The sequence below is a fragment of the Lepidochelys kempii genome, chromosome 2 (genome assembly GCF_965140285.1).
Source record: "Lepidochelys kempii isolate rLepKem1 chromosome 2, rLepKem1.hap1, whole genome shotgun sequence".
Taxonomy (NCBI): Eukaryota; Metazoa; Chordata; order Testudines; family Cheloniidae; genus Lepidochelys; species Lepidochelys kempii.
Window position 1 is genome coordinate 60371797 of NC_136381.1, and position 23912 is coordinate 60395708.

A 23912-nucleotide genomic window follows, 5' to 3' on the forward strand; every position below is an offset into this window, starting at 1 on the left:
CATCCCAGCCAGGGCTTTGTCAAGCCTGACCTTAAAAACCTCAAAGGAAGGAGATTCCACCACCTCCCTAGGTAACGTGTTCCAGGGCTTCACCACCCTGCTAGTGAAAAAGTTTTTCCTAATATCCAACCTAAACCTCCCCCACTGCAACTTGAGACCATTACTCCTTGTTCTGTCATCTGCTACCACTGAGAACAGTCTAGAGCCATCCTCTTTGGAACCCCCTTTCAGGTAGTTGAAAGCAGCTATCAAATCCCACCTCATTCTTCTTTTCTGCAGACTAAACAATCCCAGTTCCGTCAGCCTCTCCTCATAACTCATGTGTTCCAGTCCCCTAATCATTTGTGTTGAGCTCCGCTGGACTATTTCCAATTTTTCCACATCCTTCTTGTAGTGTGGGGCCCAAAACTGGACACACTACTCCAGATGAGGCCTCACCAATGTCGAATAGAGGGGAACGATCACATCCCTCGATCTGCTGGCAATGCCCCTACTTTTACAGCCCAAAATGCCATTTGCCTTCTGGGCAACAATGGCACACTGTTGACTCATATCCAGCTTCTCGTCCACTGTCACCCCTAGGTCCTTTTCTGAAGAACTGCTGCCTAGCTGTTCGGTCCCTAGTCTTTAGCGGTGCATGGGATTCTTCCGTCCTAAGTGCAGGACTCTGCATTTGTCCTCGTTGAACCTCATCAGATTTCTTTTGGCCCAATCCTCTAATTTGTCTAGGTCCCTCTGTATCCTGTCCCTACCCTCCAGCGTATCTACCACTCCTCCCAGTTTAGTGTCATCTGCAAACTTGCTGATCACAGGGGCAACAGGTATGGAGAAAATTCCAAGCATATGGATCCCTTAACAAAGGACATCCTGCTCCATCTCAAATGGAGAAGATTCCAGCTCACATACTTGCTGACCACAGTTGCAGTGGTATGCTATGGGGTGAGAGATTGTCCTGTGACCTGCTTATGAGGGACTCGTAAGGCCTTTTAGACTCCACTAAAAATCAAAAACAAAAGCAAAGCTTCCACACCACCACCACCAACTCCTCTACTTGGAAACCGGAGCACTAGAATCATGTTCCTCTAGGGAGGCACATCATTAAACTAAGAGCTACAGTACTACCTTCTGCACCAGCTTCCATTTCCAAGTTGATTTAAGGTGTAACCTCATGTAGAGCTCATTGCGGTTGTCTAATTTTGTGGTGATTGTGCCACAGACCACGATAACAAGGTTCAGGTTCTGTGACAGGGTGCAACTCACCACTCTGACGCCACCTTATGCCCGATATGGGAATTAGCTCTGTTAGCCAGTGCATCCTGCTCTGCTGGTGCTCCGCCCATCACTTTTTCTGCTTCTGGACCCATGTCACTCCAAGGACCGTGGTGTCCTCTTCAGTGACACAGCTCTCCAGCCATGCCACACTCTGTGCTTCCCGCTTCTGGGGGACATCTCTGCAATCCCTGTCCAGCCACTTATATCAGTGTGACTGCAGTCTATTGTCTAGCCACTTCTCCAGTGGTGAGTGGGGTGGGGGGAGACATAGGCCAACCCACAACTCCAGGTCCTAACCTAGGGATCCTGTAGAAGGCCATTGCTTGTGGTGTCCTCTCCGACTCCTCAGTAGATTTTCCTGAGCCACTTCCCCATAGCCCCAGCACCCTCTTTGTCCTTGCCTCAGGGCATCAGCCTGCAGATCCCTGCAACCCCCCAGGAGCTGCCTTTAGCTCCCCAGGTGTCTGCCTGCAGCACTGCTCTGTCCAGGGTGCTAGCTATCTTCAGCCTGCAAGGCAGCCAGTCCTCCTCCCTCCTTGAGCTCCAGGTAGTGACTGCAGCTTCTCTGTCCTGCATCCCTTCTTCTGGGGCCTGCCTGGCCGTGATTGGTTGCTCCCCTCAGCCCTGCTCTGATTGGCTGCCTCCTGCGCAGCCTCCCTGCAGGCACCCCATTACAAGCTCAAAAAACTGTTGCCATCTGTGGACTTCCTCAAGACTGCTGCTAAACCATCTTCCAACAATGCTCCCAGATTGCAAGCTCCAGTAACAAATGACAAGCATACATGCTCATTTAGGCTCTCATTCAGCAAAGATTTACTCATGAGTTTAGCTTTCAGCATGTGAGTAACCCCATCTCTATTCAACACTGTACGTGCCTAAGTGTTTTGCTGAAAAGGGATGGGATTACTCACATGCAGAAAGTTTAGCATGTGTTTAAATGTTTTAATAAATTGTGGTTTTAAAGGGGCAGTGTCATAGTGAAAGTCATTCCCAAGTGCCCCCTTGCAATCAGGTGTAGCAATCAGTGTGCCTTGATTTCCCTTCACCTGGGATATAAACAAGTCTGAGCAGGTGTGAGGTACAAAACAGCACCTCCACTGGGGAGTCTTGTTTATTAACAGACAAGGCCAACACAAAGTATAAGTAAAACCTTTACCACAGTCCCTTAACAAGGAGACAGAGTCAGTTTTAGATTATTTGTTCCCATCTGAGTCCTCTGTTCACCTGTGTCCAGGCCATTTTACCAGCAAAGTTCTCCTGACCCAGATGTCTGCCCTTCGAGCCAGGTCTCTTCCTGCTCCCTGGATAGAGTCCTTCTCCAGAGACAGGGGTCCATGGATATTTGTCAGCTGCTGCTTTTCCCTGGGACAGCACATAGTTCCAGGCAGGCTGGGCTTCCTGCCACTGTTTGGGAGACTCCTCTGCTCAGACAAAGTCTGACTTCTGCAGCGCTCCTTTTGGGAGCCTCCTATCTGTAAGAATGCCTCCAAAGCTCACTGCTCTGGTGGGCTCTATGGAGGAGAGTTCCCTCTCTCCTGGACCATACCCTGCTCTAAGAGCACACCTCCCTGCTCTGGTGAGCTCTCCCGGTGACGTCCTCTTCTCAGCAGCTTCCTGTCTCCTTGAGAGTGCCTTCCCTAACTGATGTTGGGCAGCTTACTAGGTCCAGGTGCTGGTTTACTAATTAATCACAAACATCAACGTGGGGCAGTTAGCCGCCTTAAAAGGGCAATCATGGGCAGACAGGGCCCTGACACCTCTTAAAGGGGTGGATGCCCCATGACAGGCAGATACAATCCTTACCATATCTTTTGTTTGTTTCCCCACAACCTATTAATATCATCTGCATAGATCCTCATCCACCCAACCAGGATCCCAGCCCAAATCTCTACAAAACTTTGGGAGAGTTGTATGGATCAGATAGATAGAAAAACACGGCTGGATGTCATCATCACCATGCTAAAAATACGGTAGCCTATGTCATCTCTTAACCATTCCAATGGCTTCAGATACCTGGGGAACAAAATGGAAAACTAGATTTTGTTACCTTTAGAACAGCCCCTCCCCACACTGAATGTCCTTCCCTTCAGGCACAACCCCCAGGGGTGTAGTTCCTGGCACCACAGCTGAATGGACTGCCAAGAAGCTCTGGGGGCCACCAGAGTCAGCATAGAAGCACAGGGTCTCCAGGCAGATGGCCATGTCCCTCTGAATGATACCCAGAGATCCACAGGTTGTGGAGGCCCCAATATCTGCTTCTTTCATGGCAGACACAAGAATATTTCAGAATCCATGATAAACCTAGTTCTGGGGGGCGGAGGGGGGTTGCCACCATTCTCTTAAGGTTTGTTTTCTCTCACCACATGGGTTAATGGCTTAATGTGGAATCTCTTTGAAAAGGCATCTGGAATTTATCAATTATTAGGAAGTAAACGGAGTTTAGTGACTCCTTCTAAATTGCACTTATCACTGACAAGATCATTTTTAAAAGCAGTTTTTGTTTTTGCTGTTAAATCTTAAATGATCAAGTTCAGGATAACCTCTGATTCATGAACAATGAAATGGACTACTTCTTCTCTAATGTAGCCACTCCCCTGCAGAGAAGGTTAACTGGTTTCCTGCATAAGGTTATTTGCCTAATATGGATATTTTTATGATGACTGAAGAAGAACAAAAATTATAAATGGGCAAGGGGACAATTACAAAACAGAGCGTAGTAAGTGGAAATAACCTAGGCTTCAACTTTAAAGAACAAAAAATGTGTTATATATGACTAACTAAGTCAATGATACAATGGCTGGAGGGGAGGGATTCTACTCTGAGTCTGATCCAAAGCCCATTTAAGTCAGTGGAAAGACTCCCATTGACTTTAGTGGGCTTTGCGTCAGCCCCTGTAGAAGGAGATGTTTTAAAACTGATATAAATATTACTTTAAAATGTTCATTTCTGATCAATCCTGTGTCGAATTATTGGCTTTTCTTGATACGCAGCTATAATAGATAGATTTAATCTAATTATATACAAAAAACTGTTAAAAACATTATTGAGGACACCAAGTCAAGCACTCAAAAGGTAGGAAATGCCAGAACTAAATATTGTGTATTTGCATTATGACACAACCATTAATTGCATGATCCCCAGGGATCCTAATTTTCAGTGATAAAAACAAAACAAAGCAAAATTCTCTAATTAAAAAAAAATCTGTGTTTTTCCACAATCAAAAACAAAACACTGAACTTTAGTTTCCCTAGCCATAATACCTATGTATGTATGTATGTATGTATGTATGTATTGAACACAATGTTTTATTGATACGTTTACAATATTTAAGCTGACAGCCTGAGCCCTGCAGCCCAGGGCTGTCAGCCTGAGCCCCGCCCAATGGCTGTTTCTTTTCTAATAATGGTTTTCTATTAAAAATGGGACTTTCTTTTATTCTCAGTAGCACTTCATTGACAATTTTCATATAATTAATGAGATTATTAAATGTTAATTTATCAGTAATTTTTATGTTTCTAATGGCTAATTCCACAAACCAACTTCTGACACCAATTCTCCTGACTATATAAAAAAGGTTAAAACCACTGTCCAGCTGAAAAGCTACATTATAAACAGGATACTATTTTAAGTAATTTATTACAAGTAGAAGAAGTTGTTCTTCCAAGATGCAAACTGAGGGGCATAAGGTTTTATATTTTTTGTGAAAAGCTTGAATAAGCAAAAAAGAATTAATAGTAAAGAGAATATGTCAGTTATATGAAGCTATGTTTTGGAAGTGAGTGATGGCAGGAAGCCATGCTTGGAAAAGTTCAATGCTATATGTGTAAAAAGAATTAAAGCAGTTAATGGCTTAGTACACTATATAATATAAAAATTCACTCCTGTTATTGTATAGTCACTGATTTGGAAAATAAAGCAATGAAAAATACTTATGTTTGCTGATAGAATGTTAAGCTCTATGCTGTTAGCTTCAAAAGAAAATAAGATGCTTTTTACAGTGTGACATTTTGTCACAATCCCAAAGTTTGAGCACTTCTGCAGCAATGTAATCCCTACATTTATATTTAATCTAAAACTTGTACTGTCAACACAAAATGAGAATTAAAACAGTAAGCTGGTATAAGGAATATGGAACTATTGTTTCAAAACTCTCCCTCTAACAGTTTGATCCTGCAAGATGATTGATTTATGCATCTCCCAAGCCAACTAACAAGATTATCAGGCCCCATGAAAGGTGAATTAGGTTTGTTGAGGTAGCAGGGCTATTACAGAGAGGTATACCTTTAAAAGATATTTCTTAACACTGTATGAATGCCAAAGAAAAGTCTTCTCCCACCACTTGGCAGATGATCTGTGTTTTATTTTGTGCTTCCAAGATGAATGAAGTTTCAGTGTATATATAATTAACAATACAGCATTTCAATCAAATACCAATGTAACTAAAAAAAGGCCTAAACCAAAATACAGAATCCTGAATTAAAAGTGCTTCTGTAGTTTGAGCATATATGAAATGGAGAATAAATATCTTCCATAGGAAAGTTACAAAAATGTACAACCTGATGCTAAAAGCTTTATCTAGTTCTTCATTTTAAGGATTTTCTGTTTCTCAGAGTGTTTACTTCATTATATGATGTATCTATTCAGGTTCCATACTTACCATACTTCAGAAGATCCTTCACAACCCAAGTGTTGGAACCACCTACCCATTCCCTGGGGCAGCAAATCCAAATCCACAGTAGAATGATTTGGTGGAAACACCGCAGTGTGCCTAGCCCATTCCTGTGTTGTTTTCCTTGAGCTGGGGTAATCAAGCCCATTAATACTGCCTCCCTTGTAAATTAAAATGGTACAGTGATATCAAAACTAGAAATTACAGTACCTGGGAATTATACATTAAATTACCATGCACTGTGCACAATGTAAAAATGAAGTAACCGCAACATAATTTATACGGCAATCATGTAATCATGGAGCCAGTCTATAGAATAAAGTGCTGCTTGACCTTTTATTTTCAGATTGTGCTTTTTCTGTAGCTCAGATTTTTCCCTAAATAAATCATTCATTATAGTGCTTTTAAAATATAAGGTCAAGCTATCCTGAAAAGGTAACATTATTCATGTACTCTGATCCCTCATAAAAGGTCTAACATGTAAAATGAAGATTATAGAAATATTGAAGACAATGGTTCCTTTTGACCATTTCAAGCTAGAGCATTTTTAAAAAATGGAAGGAAGAGAGTAACTAACTGTCTTGTACTATTCCCTTCTTTCACTTGATTGACAGTAAATAACTCCAGAAAGGGAGAGGGGATGTACTAAGGACCAGGAGTACTAGAAACTCCCTAGAAGTGTGTGTGGAGGGGGCCCACTGGTTCCTGAACCATGGCCATGCCCCCTGCTCTCTCATCTCTGCCCCCTCTCCCCATTGCTCACCCTTAAGGCACATAAAAAGTTCCAGTGCCCCTGCTAAGGGCACAGACTCCTTGAATATCATTTAAAACACAATCCAGTCTACTGGAAAAGTATAATTAAAACCAGTGCAGTAAGTCAAATTTACACCTTTCCTTCTATTTGCTGCTAGTCAGACTACGTCATTACTCAGGCAAAATTCCCACTGAGGACAGGACTGGGATCTGACTGGGTAAAAATTAACCAGAGAAAGCATGTAAAGCAGACTTGTCCACTGTATCGAGTACCGCTTTCATATATTTTTTTAGGAAGAGAAAATAAAATAAATTACCTTAGCTTAAACACTTGAGACCTTTGGTATTTTACAATGGACTGATGCAGCTAGAGTGCACCCTTAGTTAGACTTAGAGTTAGTATTTCTCTCCTATATATATTTTTAAGTTATTGATGTAAGTCTTCAATAACTCCATTAACTTCTGTGCATCTACTGCAGATTTACATCTGTATTCCAGAAACCAGAATTTGGCTCTATTTTGTTATACTTTATATAATATTGGAAACAGTATGGAAAAAATACTTGCGTGAATTAACGTTTTCAATTACCTAGCAGTTCCATTGCATCATCCTCATTGTCGATATCTTCTTCTGTCACTGAGGGAGCTGTGCTTTGAACAGAATCAAAAGAGTCCTGGGAAAGCATGGCAGCCAGTAGCTTCTTATGTTGTTGTTGCTGCTGTTTTAATCCTTTGGTCTTCGGCTCCATCTTTAAACTGGGCAGGGAAAAGCATAACCTCCTTTTACCATTACTCTCTCTACAAAAAAGTACCTTTACAGCAGCCATTTCATTCACATGAGCAAATGAAACCATTTAATTAATAGACTAATTATTTTCAGGGGTGTTTTTTTTTTTTGCTATTATAAACATCCATGCAGAAATTTGGCCTTGTTCTTTAAATACCGGAGAGATTGCCTCTCCCCTCACATGTAATCAGCTGTGGAGTTCAAGCTAATGGACCACAAATTTAAACACCAAGGAGATCTTGGTAAGGCACTGCAAGTGAAAAACTGAAATTCATTCCAACATTGGTCTGACTAGTCTATCAATATTCAGATCATGGTGCAAGGCCCAGCTCTTAAACAACACAGATTTAACCTGCATCATGATCTTAATATTAAAACTATAGGTTAATGTCAGTTGGGGAGGGGCAGCATGGTCCTGTGGCTAGGCCACTGGAGTGGGAATCATAGACTCATAGGACTGGAAGGGGTCTTCTAGTCCAGTCCCCTGCCCTCATGGCAGGACTAAGTATTATCTAGACCATCCCTGACAGGTGTTTGTCTAACCTGCCCTTAAAAATCTTCAATGATGGAGATTTCACAACTTCCCTAGGCAACTTATTCCAGTGCTTAACCACCCTGATAGTTAGGAAGTATTTCCTAATGTCTAACCTATACTGCCCTTACTACAGTTTAAGCCTGTTGCTTCTTGTCCTAGCCTCAAAGATTAGGGAGAATAATTTTTATGTTCTTGAAAACTGTTCTGTCCCCTCTCCGGCTTCTCTTCTCCAGATTAAACAAACCCAATTTTTTTTCCAATTTTTCCTCATAAGTCATTTAGACCTTTAATCATTTTTGTTGCTCTTCTCTGGACTTTCTCCAATTTATCCACATCTTTCCTAAAATGCGGTGCCCAGAACTGAACACAATACTCCAGTAGAGGCCTAATCAACACAGAGTAGAGTGGAAGAATTACTTCTCGTGTCTTGCTTACAACACTCGTGCTAATACATCCCAGAATTATGTCTTCTTTTTTTGGCAACAGTATTACACTGTTGACTTATATTTAGCTTGTGATCCACTATGATCCCTAGATCCCTTTCCGCAGTACTTCTTCATAGGCAGTCATTTCCCATTTTTGTATGTAACAGGGGACTATTCCTAGCTGTATAACCATAGATGAGTCATTTTGGGTAAAATTTTTTTAAGATTTAGAACCCTCAGTCCTGTTTCAAAAGCTTCTTTTTCACAGGAGCCTAGGCCTCACTGAAAATCAATTGGAATTAGGTGCTTCACCTCTATGAATATGCCTACATAGCAATAAAAGACCCACATCACAGCTGCAGCTGGTCCAGGTCAGCTGGCTCTGGCTTACAGGGCTTGGCCTGTGGGGCTAAAAATAGCAATGTAGACATTCAGGCTTGGGCAGAAGCCTGAGCTCTCAAACCCCATGAGTGGTGAGAGTTTCTGAGCTCAAATGTCTACTTTGTAATTTTTAGCCCCACAGCCCAAGACAGCTGATTCAGGCTCTGATACACTGTATCATGGTTTTTTTATTGCACTGTAGATGTACATCGGCTTCCCCTCCCACCATTTTCTGTCTTGTCTATTGAAACTGTTAACTCAAAGAGGAGAAGGACTATCTCTTACTAGGAGTAGGTAAAGTACCTAGCATAACAGGGCCTCCCAAACTTGGTTGGGGCCTCTAAGCACTACTGTAATACAAATAATTAATAACAACATTAGCGGGTGTAAGTGACTGAACACTAAACAAGTCTTCTCCTTTTGACAATATATATTTAATATTGCATAATCTCGGTGACACAGTAACTATATCTCAAGTCAGGGAAATCATGCATGAATCAAACAATTTTTATCGAAACTAAACTTATGTACCTTCACAGGCTCAGGCATATGAATTTTAATTTTTGGAGATTTTCTGCACTGGGCTCTTTGTTTGTGGGGTTCAAAATTTCATGCATAAATAATGAGGTATATCCTACTATGTAGGCACTTAAGTACCAAACCACACCAATAAAGCACATATTTGTGACATCTGAGCGGTGGGATTTGTATCCCCAATTAATTGACCACACACTCACAAAAACCATCCTTTAAATATCAAACCTATTTGTATTTTGGCACATTTTATGGACCTTGGTTATTTACCTAACATATTTTCCCCACTTGGAGTCTCCTGTAAGCTAATGTTTTGTTCTTACTCACTGCTCCACAAATATTGTCCGAGGTTTGTCAGTCTTATCCCATGCTATTACCATTCCTCCACAGCCTAGTTATTTATACCCCTGCTGTTTTGTCATGGATTCCCTGATGGCTAGTAGTCTCCAGTGCAATCCGACACACAGTGTAAAAAAAAATTAAACTTTGTACAATTGCCTACCCTTTAGTTCTTACCTAAGGGTCTCATCCAATGGCCATAGAAAGACTCCCACTGACTTCAAAGGGCACTGGAACAGGTCACAAATCATTTACATATAAAACTGGGGGGGGTGGGAGAGAATCATACCAGCAGTAAAGCCAGTTACAGATGTCTTATTGCTGTTATGGCAGTGTCCCAATTGGCAACACTAGTGAAAGCTTAGAACCCCCCAGTGTATGATTAAATCATCATAACCACATCATTTTAATGTCTCAGTGTTTTCAGAGTTTTGCAATATAAATCCTCTTCCCCAATAAAAAGGCAAAAAACCCTATCTTACTAGTTTTGTAAGTAAAAATATATGCTTTCTTTTAACAAGCTTAAAAGAAATACATGTTTTTCAATGTTTTCCAGTTTTAATTTTTAGCTCAGCTGGATTTGCTTAGAAGAGAATAGAATATACAGTATCTTGCCAGTAAGATTGATGTGTCTTAAGAAACAAAAATATTTTTATGGTTCATAATCTTCACCATAATATTTTTACTCACTTGAGGTATGAGAAACAAAAAAGCACATTTTCGACCTAAAAAAGAACTATGGACCCAGTTCATAAAAAAGATATCCAAAATTGGGTGGTATTTCTATGCGATTTTTTACATGTAACTGAAAGTAAATATTCATATTAAAATACTATATAAACATATTTTAATTATGCACATGCAAACATGTGGTAAGGATTTAGGTAGTATTGATTTATATGCAGATAATCCACTACAGATCTAGAATATCCTCTCATAATGCCCATACAAAGCTTTATCACAAACTCCTAGCAACCTTTTTAAGGACTGGACTATCCCGTTACTTCTAAACCAAAATTAGGAATAGCCTATAACTGTGGGGATTAATTGGGGGGGGGCAGTGTTGTATTAATTTAGATGGAATATATGGCCCAAAGGTGTTAACATAGCCCATTCTCTGTCCAACGTTAAACAGTATAACCAGGGTTCATGGTTCTCTTTTGATATAAAGAGACCATAGCCTGCTTAGTACTATGGCAAAGACACAATTAAACATCTTGTAAAACTTTTATTCAAGACTTAGGAAAAGGAGGGAAAACAAGTTAAGTCATTTGAAATGTAAAGTATTAAGTAAGGCTTTTATTTTAACAGCATTGCTGGTTCTCTTTCTCTTTAGCTGGAGAGAGCTTTTAGTAGGAAAAAAACCCCTTTGTTTGATAGTCTCTTAGATGGTATTAAAGATGATAATAACTGTCCTTTTTGAGGAAAAGAAGTTAATTGAGATGGACTGGAGCTCTCATGGTTACTGTTGCTGTTACAGTCCAATCCCATTTCCCAGAACGCAAAATAAGACAAACACACACAAATGGAGAGAGAAGAGAATGACAGAGAGAAAATGCAGCTTCTGTCACTGGTGATGACTTGCACTTGCAGCCTCGCTGCTGGAAAAGCACAGGCACAGCACGTGGTCTTATCAGCCACTCTGAGACCTGGCAATATAAATGGAATATATGTTCCAACATCAGGCTGTTTAGGGCATTGCTTTAGCTCCCTCTTTCAGAGTTTCAAAATATGCAGTCTTGGCTACCTAACCCAGACTCTTATCAGACAGAGGAAAAAGAAGAGAGGGTAGGAAAGATAAATAAGGAAAAGAAGGAAAAGGTCACATTTGGGGGCGGGGAAGGAAACAAGGTCTCACATCTCACTTGGTGTTTGTGGTTCAGACTGAGCTGGCCATGTCATCTGGCTCCCTCTTTCTGGCCTAGACTAGTAAGGACATCTTTCAGGATCAGGATAAAGAAGATTCTGGGATCCCAGGAGACAATAGGGATGGCAGCCATGATGGTGAAGCTCCCTCCAGTAGCCAAAGTCTTTCTTTAAGGTTCCACAAAGGGTGTGGTGGGCAGAACCGCCTATCCCTTCATTACTTTGTCCACTAATTAAGCCTAATTTCCAACACACCAATTTTGGTTGATAGCTTTTTGGTATCTCAAAATGTTCTTGTTTACCAAGCACGATCATAACACAGTCCTTGAATTATATCTGTAGGCCTTTTAGTTTGTAATAATTCAGTCTGTCTCCCCTTTGAAGTTTTTCCCATCAACATTTGTTGTTCCGGGTTATTGTGATACTTTATGAACTTTGACTCACTTTTCACAGCTGAGGTCACAATTAGGGTAAATTTTTATGGTCCAGTTATCACAACAGTACAAAAGGGACCAAATTCATTTATGCGGGAGAAGGGGAGGAAAGGAAGAATGGAGCTGATTTCTCAAGGAATTGGGGACATGCAGGGAACAGGTTGAAGTTTGCATAAGCAGACCCCACCAAGAATCATGCATCTTGCGTGAAAGTCACAATTTCCCTTTAACCCACAGAAGGGTCCACTGAACTGAAAGTCAGGAGACTATGTTTTTTAGTATTTCCTCTTCCAGTAACGGATGTTAATATTTCTGTGCAGTTCATGATCCTTATTACTGATCAAGCACTTGTACCCATAACCTAGGATTCAGGCAGGCACCTGGAGATGCAAGATAGTTGGCGGCTGTGCCTAAAAGAGGACCCTTGGAAATTGGGGAAACCCCAAACTACTCAGATCCCATGAGATACACCATAGAAGAGAAATCTGAGGCCCACCCCACCACTTTATGGAGAGAATGTAGGAGATGCCTCAGACCACCATTTATCCCAGAAGGGGCAAATGGGCTTGCTGTTTCTTCCTGAATATAGGTGTAGAGTAGACAGATGTAGACCACTCCATCCCCCCCCCGAGGCACATAAGTAATGGTAAGATAGAGCAGGTTCTGAGAAAGAGGTGGTTGTTTGCATATAGGTGGAGCCTCCATGGGTTCTAGCTACTTAGTTGAGTCCCTAGCTTTTAACTCTTGAGAACTGAGATTCTCATTAAAACCCCCTAAAATCCTCCTGCGTGCACATATTACCACTGTGTGGAAATCCCCAGATCTCTATCCTCTTCTCAGAACTATCCCAGGGAAATTTTTTGACATGCTGGAAACCATGAAAGTGAATCCTATGTCCACAAAGTGAATTCTTGAAGCTCAGCCAGCTACCAACAAAACTGCTACTAGTACTTTCATATTGTCCCTTATCACGTTACTAACTTTCCCGATTGTACACCAGCAACAAAGAGCCTCTATCAAAGGCTAAATTTACAAACCAGTGACTACTAATCTACCTGAATCTGACTAACGTACCTTTCCCAATTTTTTTAGTAATTTCCCTCCCTCTATGCCATCAATTTCTAAAAATCACTCCCGCTTCCTTTTAAATAAGTAGACCTGATTTTCAAATGTGCAGAGTCCTTGCCGGCTCCCATTGCCTTCAGTAGAGGTTATAGGTGATTATCACCTCTGAAAACCAGACTCCATATTATTAACAAAGAAATAATATATTTTCCTTCCACTGTACAATACTGAGAGGAGCAAAATTAGGGAAAGCTTGTTAAAAGTGAGATTAGAGGCATCACAGACTATAGTACCCATAGCATCCCACAAGCCACATGTCCACTGGCATCTTCTACAGTCTATTTTATGCTGAAAGGGCTAGTACCAAAAAAGGGAGTGTGGTAGCAACAGAAAGGCAAGACCTAGGAACCAGCCATTCTAGACATTTGTTCATTCCCCTAGAGCAGTGTTTCCCAAATTTGGGATGCCACTTGTTCAGGGAAAGCCCCTGGTGGGCCGGGCCAGTTTGTTTACCTGCCGCGTCCACAGGTTCGGCTGATCGCGGCTCCCACTGGCCGCGGATCGCTGCTGCAGGCCAATGGGGGCTGCGGGAAGCGACGCGAGCTGAGGGACATACCAGCCACCACTTCCCGCAGCCCCCATTGACGTGCAGCAGTGAACTGCGGCCAGTGGGAGCCGCGATCGGCTGAACCTACAGACGCAGCAGGTAAACAAACCAGCCCAGCCCGCCAGGGGCTTTCCCTGAACAAGCGGCGTCCCAAGTTTGGGAAACACCGCCCTAGAGAATGCCATAAATTAGGTCTGAAAGTTGCCTAAACTGTTCTAAGCAATAACAACTTGCCCTCTACACTCTGTGACCACAATCTGATGTGTCAGAAGAGCTAGGCTGGGGAGGCACTTAGTGGTACATGGCACCAATGACAGCCATCCTCCCAGTGATTGGAGGAGCTGACAAAAAGAGCCTGCATCTTTGACAACATGGGCCTAAATCTGCAAGGGTTAAACCTCTGGATACTCAGAATATTTCACTATTCTTAGGGGAGAACTGTGTGAGGGAGAAATATTGGAACAACAGCAATTTTTACTTTCCTCTTCTTGCTGTTACAGCGTTAGTTTACAAGCTTAGCATATGTAGGTACTGGTAATGAATGGCCAATAAACTATCAAAAATGTTGTCTTTACATTTGTCTTAAAATTACTTCATAATGTTTATAAATCATCTTTTACCAGATTTATATAGAAACAGAGATTATGAATTACGAAATGCTTCCTCTTTTAGTTACAAGTAAAATGTGACCAAATGACTAGGCTACAAACAGTTTTAATTAAATAACAGAGTAATTTACTGTAATTTAGATGGTGCAGTCAACAAAACACTGATTAATAGTTTAATATTTCATGAATTCTAATTAGCCCTATAAATTCAGAGCATGCTGCTCCCAGTACTTATTGATGTATTATATGTATGTTTAATTAAAAGTTAGTTATATAATATCTTTGACTTGAACTATACATGAGTTAACTTTGACCAACGGATATTGCTGTTTAGAACAACCAAGCATTTATTTTATGTTTATTTTTATAAATAACTATTTGACTATACAAGATGCGTTTTTGAATACCAATATTTTACAAGTCCAGTTCCAGACTTTGTCAGTTCAGAGGGATTGTAAACTAGCTGAAACTAGCCCCTCACCACAGTGGCTAGGGGAATAGGAGGTACTCTGTGAAGTACAAAGAGGTCAGAACAGTTCTATTCCATCTCCCCTTACAGCCCATAATACACAAGGAGTGGCCACAAAAAGAGTTGGCAATAGAAGCACTGCTGCACTCTCGCTAGGCTCAGCTTGCTGCATGGCAAGTCCCAAGAATCCAGGAAGCACATTTTGCCTCTCACTCAGCTGCTGCAGCAAAAGGAACCTGTATCCCTGGGTGCAGCCAACTCATTATATTTCCTATAGCAAAACAAAATAATGGGGAATGTGTTTGCTGTTTAGCAATACAGTACACAGAACTGTCTGATTTGTATGTCTCACATATAGCATATATTTCACATAGAGAGAAATACTTCACTTCATAGGAGTGACCAGCCCAATCCCAAGGACCATGGAAGCCCCCGGGAATTCCAAGCAGAGGAGTGGATGTAAGCAAAAGTAATGTGTACAGTGGTGTCTGTACTGGATCTGAATAGAGAGGTGCAGTGGGAAGCGCTGGGGGCAGGCAAGTGAAGAAACTCACACACGCTAGGACAGGAGGGATGAGCAAGATGAGAGGTTGTGGGAGCAAGAGGAGAGGTAGTGGTAACGTGATGAAAGGACGCAGAATGCAATGCTGAGGCTACTGGGGGATCAAACTGATATGCTCCGGTGTCTGGTGGAGCTGCAGGAAAGGCAGCAGGAGCACAGACCGCAGCTGCAGCCCCTGTGTAACCGCCCGGCCTCCTCCCCAAGTTCCATAGCCTCCTCACCAAGATGCCCAAGATCGCAGAGCGGGGGTGGGGGGCGCTCCGGGCACCCAACCACTCCACCCCAGAGGACTGCCCAAGCAACAGAAGGCTGGCATTTGATAAGTTTTGAAGTGTAGTGTGGCTTAGTCCTTCCCTCCTCCCCTCATCCACCACCCCTCCTGGTGCCTCCCTCCTCCCTCACCCCTCCTGGCTACTGTGGCAGTTATCCCCCTATTTGTGTGATGAATTAATAAAGGATATATGATTGTGAAACAACAATGAATTTATTGCCTCTGCACGTGGTGATCAAAGAGGGGAGGGCGGTTGGCTTACAGGGAAGTAGAGTGAACCAAGGGGGCAGGTTTTCATCAGGGAGAAACAAAGAGAACTTTCACACTGTAGACTGGCCAGTCATAAAACTGGTTTTCAAAGCTTCTCTGATGCGCAGCATGCCCTGCTGTGGTCTTCTAATCACCCTGGTGTTTGGCTGCATGTAATCAGCAGCCAGGCGATTTGCCTAAACCTCCCACCCCGCCATAGATGTCTCCCCTTTACTCTCACAGATATTGTGGAGCGCACAGCAAGCAGTAATAACAATAGGAATATTAGTTTCGCTGAGGTCTAACCAAGTCAGTAGACTGCGCCAGCATGCTTTTTAACGTCCAAATGCACATTCTACCACCATTCTCCACCTGCTCAGCCTATAGTTGAACAGCTCCTGACTTCTGTCCAGACTGCCTGTGTATGGATTCATGAGCCATGGCATTAAGGGGTAGGCTGGGTCCTCAAGGATAACTATAGGCATTTCAACATCCCCAACAGTTATTTTCTGGTCTGGGAAGTAAGTCCCTTCCTGCAGCTGTTGAAACAGGCCAGAGTTCCTGAAGATGCGAGCTTCATGTACCTTTCCCAGCCATCCTACGTTGATGTTGGTGAAACGTCCCTTGTGATCCACCAGTGCTTGCAGCACCATTGAAAAAGTATCCCTTTTGGTTTATGTACTTGCTGCCAAGGTGGTCTGGTCCCAAGATAGGGATATGGGTTCCGTCTATCGCCCCACCACAGTTAGGTAATCCCATTGAAGCAAAGCCATGCACTATGACCTGCACATTTCCCAGAGTCACTACCCTTGATAGCAGCAGCTCAGTGACTACGCTGGCTACTTGGACCACAGCAGCCCCCACAGTAGATTTGCCCACTCCAGATTGATTCCCAACTGACTGGTAGCTGTCTGGCATTGCAAGCTTCCAGAGGGCTATTGCCACTCACTTGTGAACTGTATGAGCTGCTCTCAGCTTGGTATTCTTGTGCTTCAGGGCAGGGGAAAACAAGTCACAAAATTCCATGAAAGTGCCCTTATGCAAGCAAAAGTTTCGCAACCACTGGGAATCATCCCAGATCTGCAACACTATGTGGTCCCACCAGTCTGTGCTTGTTTCCAGGCCCAGAATCGGCGTTCCATGGCATGAGCTTGCCCCATTGCCCATTTGGATGTCCAAATTGCCAGGGGCTGTACTTTGAGAGAAGTCCGTGTCCATGTTCTCATCAGTCTCGTCACCGCGCTGCCGTCGCCTCCTTGCCTGTTTTTGCAGGTTCTGGTTCTGCACATACTGCAGGATAATGTGCGAGCTGTTTACAAGGTTCATACAGCTGCGGTGATCTAAGCGGGATCCATGCTTGCCGTGGTATGGCATCTGCAGGAGAGCAGAGTTGCAGCGGAAGCGGTGGCTGACGATGGATGCCACGACAATAGATATTGATAGAGAACGACGAGAGGACCTGTGAGGTGGATTCATGAGAGCAGGAGAGTTGCAGTGGAAGCGGTGGATGACGACGGTTAGCACAGCGCACATTTCCCGAGGAAGAACACACATACCCAGGAACCCATGACAGACAACGTGGAGAAATTTTCTATTGAGTCAATAGCAGCAGAACAGAGTTGCAATGGAAGCAGTGGATGATGATGGATAGCAGTCCTACTGCACCATCTGCTGAAAGCAGTATGGCATCCACACGGAAAAAGGAGCAAAACGATTGTCTGCCGTTGCTTTCACGGAAGGAGGGGTGACTGGGGACATGTACCCAAAACCACCCGCGACATGGTTTTTGCCACATCAGGTATTGGGAGCTTAACCCAGAATTCCAATGGGCAGCAGAGACTGCGAGAACTGTGGGATAGCTACCTACAGTGCACCGCTCCGTAAGTCATTTTTAGAAATGAGTGAAATGGTGAGGCCCCACCACATACTTCTCTCTCATGTACTCCCCTCACCAAGCAGAAGACTCAGGTGCCTCCTATGCTTCTTCCTGAACCTCAGCTAGCTCCCTACACAAAGCCAGTTTATGTAGGCCATGTGTGGTCGGGCAGGGATGAATTTTACTTGTGCAATAAAGTAGAGATATTTACTGGTGTCCCTTTATGGATTTTAATTAAAAGAGAAATGGTAGACAACATAAATGAAATCAGCACCCTCCCACGTATGAAATCACATATATTTGGGGGCCATTCACTCTTACAGGGGCATGAGCATTCTTTTAAGGGCCAGGTAACAAAAAACAGCTTTAAATCACATAGAAACAAGTTGTTTGATTTTATTTTGGAGAATGTGAAAAATTTTGAAAATGTAATTTAATATAATCCCTGGACACTTATGTGCTAAACTTTCAACAACTCTTCATCAGCCCCTTCTATCTGAAATTAGGCTCCTCCAAACCCTAGGATTCTCTCCTCATATCAGGCACCACATACTTCTCTCTCATGTACTCCCCTCAATATGACAATGGTGACTCTGTTGCTTCCCTCACCTCATTAAGTGTCTTTGAATAATACTCTCAAAGGAACTAATCGGAATTCTCCCTAAAACCCTTGGCAGTAAAGTCTCAGAAAATAAAAATTCCCATATCCTTCTTCACAAATAAAAATGTTCTTTGTGGTTGATCCCTTGTCTTCTCTGTCTCTCTTAGGTGATGGTTAGGAAGAGGAAGCCATCTTCTGCCTCCTTCCCTCTAAGGAAGGGGACGCAGCATCCACCTTTCCTATCACCACTCAAGAACAGAACATCTCTATGCTCTGATTATGCTGCTGAAAAAGCAGGCACATGGCTGGTAAGCCAGCCCCAATAATGAGCTGCATGGCCCATTACTGCCACTGCCCAACACCACCACCAGAGAGCCAGTGCTGAGCAGCCAATTGGAGCTCAGCTCTTTTTTCTTCCTCTAGTCTGAAGCCAGGCTAAGTGAGCTGACCATCATCATGTATTTCTATTTACTTGAATTTTTAAGAATACCTATAGATGCCCATCTGTGGTGAAGCAGAGAACCCTTCCACCAGGATGGAATGGGTTAAGGAAAGCCTTAGGGCCCAGATAGCCCCGCCCTGTTATACCAGCAAACAATGCCAGGCCTGGGAGAGAAAAAGAGGGAGCCTTGGCTCAGTTTGGTATTGACTGGCAAAGATACAGGAGCTATCTGCCATCCTACTTGAGGGAATGATCACTAGCCTGAAAAAATAACAAAACCAGCTTCTGACAGACCAAGCAGAGGAGCAAATTCTTACATAAAGGAGCTCTCAAGGCCATAGATGTTGCAGATGTTTTCAAAGGGAGAGTATTTCTACCTATGTCAAGGAGGAACGGAAATGTACTTGTGACAGTCAATGTCCTAGTCTGGGCACATAGAAGACACAGCCTTTTCACTTTAGTGCTTCTAGTCAATGGAGGACCTGATGACTCTAGAAGCACCACAGAATGTAACATTGTACAAGGTACTGTACAACATTAGCATTTGAAAAAAAAAGTGTGAATCACATTTGGAAAAAAACGTGAACCCTTTTCCTTTTGTTACAAACAGTCCACTTTTGTCATTCTAATCAAGTAAAATGTTCTGCTTGTGAAAACTGAATGCATTTGCTGTGATTGAGGTACATTAACAATCTGATTTTTCCCCCTTCAGCTAAGAGATAACTGAGTACAGTGAATTATCAAAAGCTATTCATTACACTGAATATAATGTTCTCCTTGAGAAAGAGCTTAGTTCCAAGATGCTAACTGAAGAACTGAACATGAGAAATAAAATGGGGGGAAGGGGGAATTTGTTGGTGATAAGCCCTGTAATAATATAAAGGAGCTGCTGTTCCCCGTCAATTTTTCTTTTAAATGAGGATAGTCATATTTGTTCCTTTTTCTCTAGGATAGAATTAGCAAACAGCTACAACAAACCACCTAAAGAAGGAAGACGGCTTAAACTGTCTCATCTGAAGTACCAATCAAAACATTTCTAAAATCATGCCTCCAATTCCATAAACTAGGGTGACCAGACAGCAAATGTGAAAAATCAGGACAGGGGGTAGGGGGTAATAGGAGCCTATATAAGAAAAAGACCCAAAAATCGGGACTGTCCCTATAAAATCGGGACATCTGGCCACCCTACCATAAAAACATATACACCTAACTTTATGCACATAAATAAAGTTATGGGACTACACATGTGCATAAGCATCTACAGCAGGGATCGGCAACCTTTCAGAAGTGGTGTGCCGAGTCTTCATTTATTCACTCTAATTTAAGGTTTCGCATGCCAGTAATACATTTTAACATTTTTAGAAGTCTCTTTCTATAAGTCTATAATATATAACTAAACTATTGTTGTATGTAAAGTAAATACGTTTTTTAAAATGTTTAAGAAACTTCATTTAAAATTAAATTAAAATGCAGAACCCCCTGGACTGGTGGTCAGAACCCGGGTAGTGTGAGTGCCACTGAAAATCAGCTCACGTGGTGTGCCATAGGTTGCCAAGCCCTGATCTACAATATTGTGCCCAATATCATTAAATCCCTACTACATATTTTCTGGTTGCTGGTATACTGTATATGGAAAATAATACACCTCACATTCTTGATCCTTAAAACTGGACGTTACATAATTTTTAAAAATTAGAGAGTTTTTTGCAATGAGATTTTCAGGAGTCATTAACTATAAAAGCAAAACCTCACCTTCCTCCAGGACTGCTGCTGCTATCCTCACTATCCCATTGTTCATTTTTACTTCTTGGTACGGGAGGTTGCAACATCTCCGCAGCCAATGGATCAGCATCATTCTCCTCGCGACCAACCCATTCTCCAATCACACGAGGTCTTAGAAGAGGAGCATTAAAACCTGTTGTGTCCTGAATAGAAACAAAAGCAAAAAAAAACCCAAAACAACTCTACACTGCTCCTTCTCAGTGATGTTTATAAACTGGAAACAAGGAACAAACAAAAACTTACTGCTTCACCTCATGTATTGATTTCTTATTAGAATAATACAGGAGATTAAAAGGTCAAAAGCCTGATCCAATGCCCACGGAAATCGGTGGAAAGACTCTCATTAATTTCAGTGTACATTGGATTTAGGCCCTAACTCCAGAGAGGTTTTGACGAGCCTTGTACTCAGAACTGGAGCTGAGGAAATAAAATATTTTTTGGCTCAGCTGCTGAGCCTATAAAACAAAACAAATCTTTTCAGGTTGAACAAAATGTTTTGTTCCACCTGTGAGAATTTTTCTGTTTATTTGTTTTTTAGTTTCATTTTGGTTTTGGGTGTTTCTTTTACCCTTTTTAAAGAATAAATAATTCTAGCTAACTTTCAAAATAAAATGTCATTTCAAAACAAAGTTAAAATGCTGTACTTTAAAATGTTGATATGAAATGTTTCAATTTTTTTAAAAAAGAATTCTCTTTTGGCCATAATTACTCCCCAAAGTTATGAATAGTTTTGGGCTACCCAAAACTGCATTTATCAGCAGCTAATTATTTGTCTGAAAAATTTCATCCAGCTTCACTCAGAACCTCTCTTCATTTTTCCCTTTAAAATCCAATAGTTTTGAACAGGAGTGGCAGGTGTCCATCACTACTGATTTGGCTTTAAAACTATAAATAAACCCCCTCCTATTGGAAGCACCACTGTTTCAATTATGTTAAGCAATGAATGAGGTCACTTGAATATTGAAGAACACAGCGAAGATGGTATATTTCGCTTTAATATCATCTCTCTTTTGCATTATGAATTCAGTGTGAAAATCTTACTGAGCATGGAAATTAACTGAATATTTTAAAATAATCCTGCCGGTTTTTTGTGTTCCATATTTTCAAATCCACAATTAAAATATATTTTTTATTTGGCTGACATTCAGTGCATTGCAATAGGCAATAAATAATGTATATCGTGTATTACCACTGTGATAAACTACAATTTCAAAGCTAGAAGTCATATTTTTTTGACAATTTGCTTGAAGATATATGGTGGAATAACTAGTAGGAGACAAAAAAAAATAACTGGGCATTTTAAAAACTTTACTGATGTTTCACAGCATCACACAGAAACAAATGGCTCATATGATTACGTAAAGAGTTTGTATAAAAGTACTGCAAAAGCCTTTCCCATTTTCTCGGTGTGTGTCCTTATGTATACAGTGGGAGTTGATGCGGAATAGCGATAATTTGAAGAAAATCATTATGCTCCAGAATTGCCATTTTGAAATGATGTGATGGAGATAGTTATCCTGCACTCATTGAATGCCATTTCTAGGACAGCAACGAAACTTAAAATGCAGTGCTCCTAATTAAGATATATTATATATTCTGATCTGTAATGAAAGACAGTCATTTTAGGAAGACAAATCCTTATGGCCCTTATTTGGCTCTGCATCCCATGAAATAATCCTACTGTAAGAACAACACAGTTCTAATAAATGGCATCTGGAGAAGCAGCAGCAGGATGATTATTTAGATTCACAATCATATGTTTTTGTCCTCCTCAACAACAAATGATCTTTAAAGGAACACTAAATAATTGGGATGACTAGTTTAAATTATAGTAAATGCAAAGTTTGAAATATTAGCAGTTATTCATAATATAAACCACCAAAGTGTTCATAGTGTTTGAAATCTGTAAATAATGTCTATCCAATTAACATAAGGAAGCCAAATGTAGGAGTTAAAAGACAAAACTTGAAATTGAAAAGATTTCAAATGCCAGATCCTATATTCCTTGATCAATTTCGTGTGTCTGTGTGAGCATGCAAGCGTTTTGTTCACATAACAGGTGTCTAACTCTGCACCAGTCTAGGGTTTTCCTTACGTAGGAGGAAATCCTCAGCTACCTGTTCAGGGCTGTTTTAGGGCCACTTGGAGTGGCACAGAAGACCTTAGAAAGAGCCAGAATCTTACCCTGTATGGGAAGGGATGTTTTTGAATTATATCTATATATCCAGCCTGCAGTTGGCTTCCATCCATTCCACCCATCAACTTCCCCAATGCAGAGTCAGCTGTAAAATCTGGGTCTTAATCTCTTTTGCTCTTTAGCTATTATTATTTGTATTACCATAACACCTCACCACATTCCCTCACTCCACCTTTTACCCTATACTTCTGTAAAATGTATGTTTGCCACTGTCTTTTTCATGTCAGTTTAATTCTGCCCAGAGTTTCCCTATAGGCCCACTGAAATCATTGTTTAGGTGGTGACATTTTACTGCAAGGTTGAGATGAGATTGTAGCAATACTGAAAACTATCTTAAAATTGAAAAGCTAGTAGTTGAAAAGGGAGACAATTGTATGGGGAAAACAAAGTGATTTAGCACATTTTAGGATCGCTGCCATTTTTGTTGTGTGGTACTCTTAAATTTTTCAGAAATTTGTGGAAAATGGTTTTTTGCTGTAGGAATTGTGTTGTAAAGCAGTCAGGTAGCATAACAGTCACCACAGGAATCAGGGGACAGTGGTGCCTGTCACTTGACAGATGTAATCCTGACCCATGTCATGTGACTAGAGGGAGGAAATAAAGAGTAGTATTTTTCTAGTACTACTGTGTGTCATGCCGTTATTACAGATAATGTTCCAATTACAGAGTTTCTGAAAGTGTGTAAAGGCCTCATGGCCTCTCTTACCCCTTGGAAGTGCTTGCTAACAGTTCCAACTGCTCTTAGCCAAAGGAGAGAGAGTGAAAGAGAGGGGTAATTTATAATTAGCTAACAAATTGGTTTTATCTGCTGCCTTATATTTTGCTGAAAATTGTGGATTACCATAAGGAAAAATTGAAAAGACCCTTAAAAATCCACACTTTTTTCAGACTCAACTTTCTCCTGTCCCTACCTGCAATATACATTGTGCATTTTGCATATGACTCTTTAGCACATGAATGCTGTTTTCCCTTTTTATGCTGACTTCCATTCAAACAGTTGGAGGTCCTGAGCCATCTTATATCACAGCATTTTCAAGCTCAATTTAATAAATAAGTTTAACAAATCACGTTATACCTTGCTTCCATTTTAAAACGGAGTTAGATCAACACATCAAAATGTCAGTGACCTAATTTATTTCTTTCCTTTCAATCTTACAGCCCCTCACAGTAAGAGTGGTAAACAAGAAG

The 23912-nt window shown here is 41.5% G+C and overlaps 1 protein-coding gene across 8 annotated transcripts in view; it reads right to left on the reverse strand.

Annotated features, from left to right (window-relative positions):
• Nucleotides 1-23912, reverse strand: part of C2H8orf34 (chromosome 2 C8orf34 homolog) — a 366689-nt gene that overhangs the window by 273774 nt on the left and 69003 nt on the right. For all 8 annotated transcript variants that reach the window (XR_012157171.2, XM_073330917.2, XM_073330918.2 and 5 more), the window contains exons 6-7: nt 20498-20670; nt 7284-7450 (exon numbers count right to left, since the gene is read on the reverse strand). Coding sequence is in view for 7 of the 8 variants with exons in the window: in XM_073330917.2 (XP_073187018.1) it covers nt 7284-7450; nt 20498-20670 (340 nt within the window). In the remaining variant the exon portion in view is untranslated. The remainder of the gene's footprint in view (nt 1-7283; nt 7451-20497; nt 20671-23912) is intronic.